At 38.7% G+C, this 7,492-nt stretch overlaps 1 protein-coding gene across 1 annotated transcript; it reads right to left on the reverse strand.

The window, feature by feature from the left end:
- Window positions 1-1,383: 1,383 nt before the first annotated feature.
- LOC146472302 (POU domain, class 3, transcription factor 4-like) lies at window positions 1,384-2,780 on the reverse strand. Its single transcript, XM_085119674.1, has one exon. It carries the CDS (start codon window positions 2,673-2,675, stop codon window positions 2,046-2,048), a length of 630 nt encoding a protein of 209 aa, XP_084975800.1. The 5' UTR covers window positions 2,676-2,780; the 3' UTR covers window positions 1,384-2,045.
- Between the last annotated feature and the right edge of the window lie 4,712 nt (window positions 2,781-7,492).

Here is a 7,492-nt window from a genome sequence, read left to right on the forward strand (position 1 = left end):
GCAATCAAGAAAATGATTAAAAACACGCATGGTCATTGGATAATGCAATTGCAGAGTTTTTATTGGGTTAGTGGCCATATGCATGGTACAAAATTTATGCACTTAATGCATGGTCCCAAGGGAACCAGTTAGTTTTGTTTTCCTGCGAGTCTTGATGTTTCCTGAGACAAAGTTGAGGGAAACATTAGGACTCGAGGGAAAACAAAACTAACCAGTTTCCTGAGGGACCATACATTAAGTGCTTTGCTATATATTTTGACTTTCCCTTCAACAATCACAGCAAAACAAACAAACAACTGAGAGGGCAAGAACTGCAGAATTGTATCCCAGTTGGGATACATTTGTATTTGATCAGGGGCACGTGACCAAGAATCAACCAATCACAGTGCTTGTTTTATTGAGTGAAAGTCTAGGTATGTAACAACAGCCATTATACCATGGTTGTTCTTGCGAAGCGACTCTAGAATGAGCAAGATCTAGCAATATTTCTTGGTTGTTTTTAATGAAACTTGCAATTGTTGGAAATGGTATGAATATAGCCAACTCGATGCAAGTGCCTTGTTGGCTGTATATCATCTCATATCCAACATGCTAGTGGAATAATTAAATTGTTGATTATCCTTGCCAACTCGTTTTCTTTTTATGGGACATGATTTCCTTTTGGTCACAATGGAATGGACATGACTAAGTCAAATAAAGTGTTCACATTTTTTAAATCACTTATTTAAAAAAAATTGTGTTAAGCACAGAGCAAGTGCTTATTAAGTTCACTTTCCAGATTAAATTGGAATTTGGAAATGGTTTTTGAGGAGAGGGGAAACCAGCGTAGCCGAGAAAAACCTCTTGGAGCAGGGATGAGAACCAACAACAAACTTGACCGACATACGACACAAGTCCAGAAATCAAACCGAGGCACATTGGTGGGAGGCAAGTGCTCTCGCCACTTTGCTATGTATCCCCGCTTCTCATTGTACTTGTGCATAGGGGTGGTAAACCCTTCACAAGCCTTTTGGCCCTCTAGTACTGAAGCTTATCCTGGTTTCATTAGCATGAAGTGGCTAGGGGATCATAGTGGCATAGATCAGGGGGGGAGCAGTGTACAGAAGATTTTAATTGATCAGAGAATAAACATAGATTTCCCAGTTTGACTACTAGTTAAAGCGTTTTCACTCATTCGACCAGCTGCCATGTTATGGTTTACTGAAACAATAGGAAGTCGTTACACAAACATGAAGTAAAATTCCTGGAGGATTGGTTCGGTCCACCAATGTGGTTCTCATTTTGTTGTTGTTGTTGTTGTTTGTTTGTTTGTTTTGGTTCAACAAGGTGGCCATGATGTCATACGAAAATGCCCTATAGTCAAGTAAATAAAAATTCAAATAATTCATGAAAAAAAAAAAGTTTTATTAGAGCCTTGTTATATGAAAACCCATGAAGTTGATGGTACATGCTGTACTGTTTATTGGTGACTGGGTAGCAAAAGAAGTCACTCTTGCTCTTTCTGCTTTCCATCGTAAAAAACTGCTTTCAAACAAACCCTGATTCTCACTCTATAAAGACCAACCCAGCTGGATGAACAAGTTCACAGTTTTTCAAGTTTCAGTAAATATATTTGACTGACAATGTTCACTGGAAATCCACACTAACTAATGTGCAATTTGTTTGCATACTTACAACTGGTTGAGCTATTTAGAATGGTTAAGCTTAATTACAAATGGAAAAACGTTTGAGCTTGTCTATAAACATACATCAGAATATCATTCTTTTCTCTCACATATACAAATCTCAGTTATGGCACAGTATTTTCCAAACTTTCCTTTAACCACTCAGATATATTTTCTCAGTATATGGGTAAACATCTTCGACAAAATTTTGCCTAAAAACTACAAAGGAATACATATAACACGACAGTTTCCGAAGTTCTAGCGAGCAGTTGGCAGCTATCTTCCGAATATTAATAAAAACATTACCGATAGTTAAAACGTAAACACAGTTCTGAGTGACTAGCGAAGCGTACGTTTTAAAACTCTTGCCTCTAACAAACGTCATTCGTGATCATTAGCGACTTCAGTGTCTGCAACCGAAGTAGACAATCGCTTTTCTTTCTGCCGTCGGTTGCAAAACCAGACTCGAATAACCTCCTTGTCAAATTTCAGGTCTTCTGCGAGAACAGCAATTTCCTGTGCGGAGGGTCTTGGATCTCTAATGAAGTGTTTCTCGAGCACATTCTTGACAGAATTCTCAATTGACGTTCTCTTCTTCCGTTTTCCCGCCTGAGAAGCCATCTTGTCGACCCCGCATGGGATATTGTTGTTCTTAGCTTCCTCAAGCCATTTTGCCAACAGAGGTTTAAGCTTGCACATATTTTTAAAACTCAACTGCAAAGCCTCGAAGCGACAAATGGTTGTCTGACTGAACACGTTGCCGTAGAGCTCACCCAAAGCTAGCCCAACATCTGCCTGCGACGATCCGAGCTTGATCCTTTGCTGTTTGAATTCCTTCGCAAACTGTTCCAAGTCGTCGGACGAAGGAAGAGCCTCCTGATCGCTAGCGTTTTCGTTGCATAGTGTTTCCTCCTCCTCTGGTGAATCTTGTGGTAGCTGGACACGAATAACTACAGAACCGTCAGGGTTGTATGATTTTACCGTCGAGAGAACTGATTGATCGGCTTGCATTTCTTCGTTAAATTTGGATTTATACAAGCAGGATCGATTGACCAAACGAACCTCATGTGCGATACACTGCACCCAAACGTGCCTTCTTTGACAAGGTGGAATGCTATCCCATGATCCCGCGCTGCCAGAAACTACGCGCGAAAATCCCCAAAATTAATTATTATGCATGCGCGTACGCACAGGAGCTAAAATTGAGTACACAAGGGCACAACCTCGTCCACGTCCCGTCTTTTTATCCCAAAGTGGCCAGTGCTCACAATGTTCATTAAACGACATTCGACTTTAATAATTACATACATTAAGCTAGTTTGCACGAAAAACAATTACCAATCGATATTAAACGGATTTTGAAAAATAGTTTTCGAGACCGAAACCTGTTCGGGTGTTTTTGAAAAACAGACCTCAGGGCTCATTTTGGGCCTCTGGGGATGTCGTGAACATAGAGTTCGATTCTAAAGGACTGGGGTAATTTGCGAGTTGTAGAGTAGCGAGTGGCGAGTTGCCAAATCTGGAAAATTAAAATATGTAGTCCAGATAACATTATATAGAAGTGAGGGATCGCAAAGACGTAAAAACCAACATTTCAAAAAAAAAAAAAAAAAAAAAGAAAGAAAGAAAGTAACGACCCCTATGTGGGTTCTTTTATCTTTCATCAACCAGCTCGAAACAGCTGTCCACGGTTGCCACATTTTGTTGATTCTCGGTTTGGTCTCTGTCATGTCGCTGTTGTATTAAGTTTTTACGAAGTCCGATCAGCCTTATAGAAATTTGGGTCAGTTTTAGTGTCTGCTTCGGTTGCACCCAAGGGTTACCTTTTCGAGTAAAAGGAAGTGTTAGGGATCTATGTCATTGCTTTATAAATCTCAGACTAATCAAAATATTTCACGAATCCGAGTAGTTTTCTTTTGGTACCTTTTAAGGGTAAAATTAACTAAAAACCACAGCCACGAAGTCTGGCTTCTTGTACTCTAAGGGATCCTTTTAAGACTTCAGACGAGTATTACCGTCACGTTTATTATAGGAGTACCCCCAACGTCTGTGTTATTTTGTGATGATGATCAAGGCTCTAAATTCAGTCATTAATAGAAAAATTCTCCATATAAGGCTATACCCGCTACAGATAAAAGAATCAGTAAACAGCTTGAATTCACCAAGCCTTACCAACCCGTGCGGCTTACTTTGTTGCAGCTCGCGCGTAGAGACGAAATCCGAACAGATTTCGGCCGAGGACTGAGCTGCGCCAAATAGAAGTAGCCCTGAGACAAGGAAGAAGTTTTTTTTGGACAAACTCTCCGGAAGGGCCACGATTTCACAGGAAGATACAAATTAACGCATGTCTAAGACTTTTTATTCTGACCTTCTATACCTGTTGTATTGATCAAAGAGTGATCCTTTTTTTATTTATTTTTATTTTATTTTATTTTATTTTATTTCTTTACAAAAATTAGAACTTTGATGCCTTGACATCTCAGAATTTCTTTTCTCGCTATCTTGTATCTCATTATCCCTCGCACCCAATAGCCAGTATCTTTATATTTTTACCTGAAAGTCCCGTATCCCCATCAGACAGCCAATCTCGGGGGTCTCTTTTATTTTTTGCAAACCAAAAACTAGTAATTCAGTAAATGTTTTTCTTACTATGTTTTTTCTTTTTAACCAACTTGCTCACAACGAAACCATTTTGGTAAACTTTATTTGTAAGGGGTGCAGTGTTTTAAGGTGAATTTCTCATTTAACAACTCAATCAATTATTTTTTACCAATTTGCTCACAACGCAACCATTTTGGTAAGACTTTATTTGTAGGAGGCGCAGTGTTTTAAGGTGGATTTCTCATTTAACAACTCAATCAATTTCTTTTTTACCAATTTGCTCACAGCGCAACCATTTTGGTAAAACTTTACTTGTAGCGGGTGTAGTGTTTTAAGGTGGATTTCTTTAACAACTCAATCATTTTTTTTTTACCAATTTGCTCACAGCGCAACCAGTTTGGTAACACTTTACTTGTAGCGGGTGTAGTGTTTTAAGGTGGATTTCTTTAATAACTCAATCAATGTTTTTTTTACCAATTAATTTGCTTACAGCGCAACCATTTTGGTAAGACTTTATTTGTAGCGGGTGAAGTGTTTTAAGATGGATTTCTTAAAATAACTCAATCAATTTAGAGCCTTGGGTACTTTCATATTTAAATGTGATGCGTCTGAAGTTTTGAAAAGACATCCTAAAAGTACAAGAGACTAATTTTGTGCCTAATTTTTTTTGTCTTTCTTAGCCCTTAAAAGGTATCAAAAGAAAACTGATTGATTCCGTGCAATGTTTTGACAAGTCTGAGATTTATAAAGCATTGACGTGCATCCCGGCTAACCGTCACTTCCTTTACCAAAAAGGTAATCCTCTGGGCCGGGTTGTTCGAAAGCCGGATTAACGCTAATCATGGCATGATTAAAAGTTAACCGAGGTCTTCAACTCGCTCATTAAAGATTATTTTAAAGGCTCATTTTAATCTAACGGTAAAGAAAAGTCTATGGCAAAACTGAGGGACAAAAATCTTTTGGACGAATCCTTACGGATTAGTAAATATACTCGAATCAAAGTTCACGTAAACCCAGGATTAGCTTAATCTGGCTCTGAACAACTCGGCCCAGGGTACAACTAAGCAGATATTAAAACTGAGCTCAATGAAAGATAAAAGTACCCACCCAGGGATTGTTGCTACTTTTTATGAAATGTCGGTTTTGACATCTTTGTGATCCCTAACTTTTATAGTGTTTTCTTGACTAAATAAGAAATATTTTCATTTTTTTAGCCCGCAACTCCAACTCGCAACTCCACAACTTGCATTCTTCATACACCCGTTTCTAAAACCCACTATACACTAGCGAGTGTATCAGCTGTCGCAAAAAACAACAGAATTACTGTTAATAGTAGAATTCAAATATAACTTTTATTTTCCTCTTACCTTTTTCCTGAATGCGAGGCAATCCCTGCGCATTCCCGAATATCGTGGGTTTTTTTTACTAGAAAAAGGTCTATTTCATTCTGGCCTCAGTTGTTCAAAGAGTCAAATAACTTTATCCGGCGGATGAATCGATATCCAGTAGACAAAATGTACTCCAACTAATATATTAATTTTTTTATTTTTATAATTCAATACATACATTGTAACACTGCCCAAATATGGTCATGGTGCATTCAATATTCGTCGTCCTTACACAAAAGATATCCTGCGATATATATAATTTCGTGGGTCAGGGAGAAAAATGGCAAAAAAAAATTAGATCGTCTCCAGCTTTTCTGTAACAAAAACTGTGATTTTGTTATCAATGCATGTGTTGAGTAATAAAATAATTATCCTGCCCAATCGTGCGGAATATCCCGGCCTGATTTCGCAAGACAATTGTTAATTATCTGCTGTAACTGAAGGCGATTTATCCGTTGGATAGATTCCTCTCTTTGAACAACTGGGGTCAGATGGTTTATTCATCCCAGCCGTACAGTCAGCCTAGATCCACCAGGATCCAGCGCCTTTGCTAAGTTTGCCGACTTACCAAGTGTCGAGACACTGACTCAAGAGTTCCTAAAATAGTCCACTCGCGATCTCGAAGTAATTAGATGTTCCAAATTAAGGACGGTGCCTACTAATACAGAAGTATTTTTGCGCGGTTTATGACTATGAGGGAAAAACAGATGTTAGCAAGGGCTATTGGAATCCAAAAAGAAAATTGGGGGTAACCACGTATTTTTTAGAGATAATTAAGCAACAATTATTCTAAAAGGCAGTAAAATACGAAGCAATATATGGCGGTTTTTTTTTTTCAAATTGAAGCTTTATTGTCTCTAAAAAATGCATGGTTACCCCCAATTTTCTTTTTAGATACCGAGAGCACTTGCTGAGTTCTGCTTTCACTGCACAGTTTTAAACCGCGCAAAGATATCCCTGTATTAGTAGACCCCACCCATAGGAAACCCGAGTATCTCGACAACACGGAGACGCATTAGTTTAGTAAGAGACGTTTGATTGACCTCTAAATTTAATTTCCAACCACCTAAAAATCTTCATTTATCTGAATTTCCCCGAAAACTCACTATTTCTCCCACCTCTTCTCCTTATTTGTAAATATTCTAAAAATCACCAAAAAAATTCGAAATATTTGTGAGACTATATGTTGCAAAGCTATAGTACCTTTTTTACTCGCAATTACGAAACTGCGAAGAGATTCAGGTGAAAAGTGAGAAGCAGGGTTTGTATCCAATGCTTTGTACAGAAAGGGGACATGCAGGGACGTATTGGGACACTGTATGCATAAAAAGAAACAGCCAACGCCACTCCAGTCATTTCGTACTATATACCAAGGCGGGAGTGGGATGAGGATATCCTGGTTGGCGCGGAATGACGATAGACTCCAGTCATTTCGTACCACTCCTTTAAAGCTGCACCATGGCAAGGCGGACAAGGTTTCTCATGTTCCAGGATGCCGATTTTAAACTCCAGTCACTTTGTACCAGGACAGTGCTTGATCAGAACATGAGAACACAGATTCTGACTGTTACAGGATAGCGATTCTGCCGTGACTCCAGTCACTTCGCACCATGACAGTGCGGGTTCATTATTAGGACTCCGACTTTTGCAGGATGGCTATATAGGATTCCAGTCACTTCGCATCGGATCAGAATAGGAATCATAAAATTCGATGCGTCTGAACTACGACTCACATGCTTTTCAGACGTTTTATCCTCATACGTCGCTTTACCGACGAATTTAATTTCTTGTATTAACTTCGTCTACATTATATTCGTCTGAAATACGACGTATAAACTA

Source organism: Pavona decussata, unplaced genomic scaffold (assembly GCF_977016875.1).
Source record: "Pavona decussata unplaced genomic scaffold, jaPavDecu1.1 SCAFFOLD_100, whole genome shotgun sequence".
NCBI classification, from domain to species: Eukaryota; Metazoa; Cnidaria; class Anthozoa; order Scleractinia; family Agariciidae; genus Pavona; species Pavona decussata.

What these genes read in the sequence shown, in the direction of transcription:
- LOC146472302 (XM_085119674.1), bottom strand. Translation starts at nt 2,675, where the DNA reads ATGCAAGCCGATCAATCAGTTCTCTCGACGGTAAAATCATACAACCCT.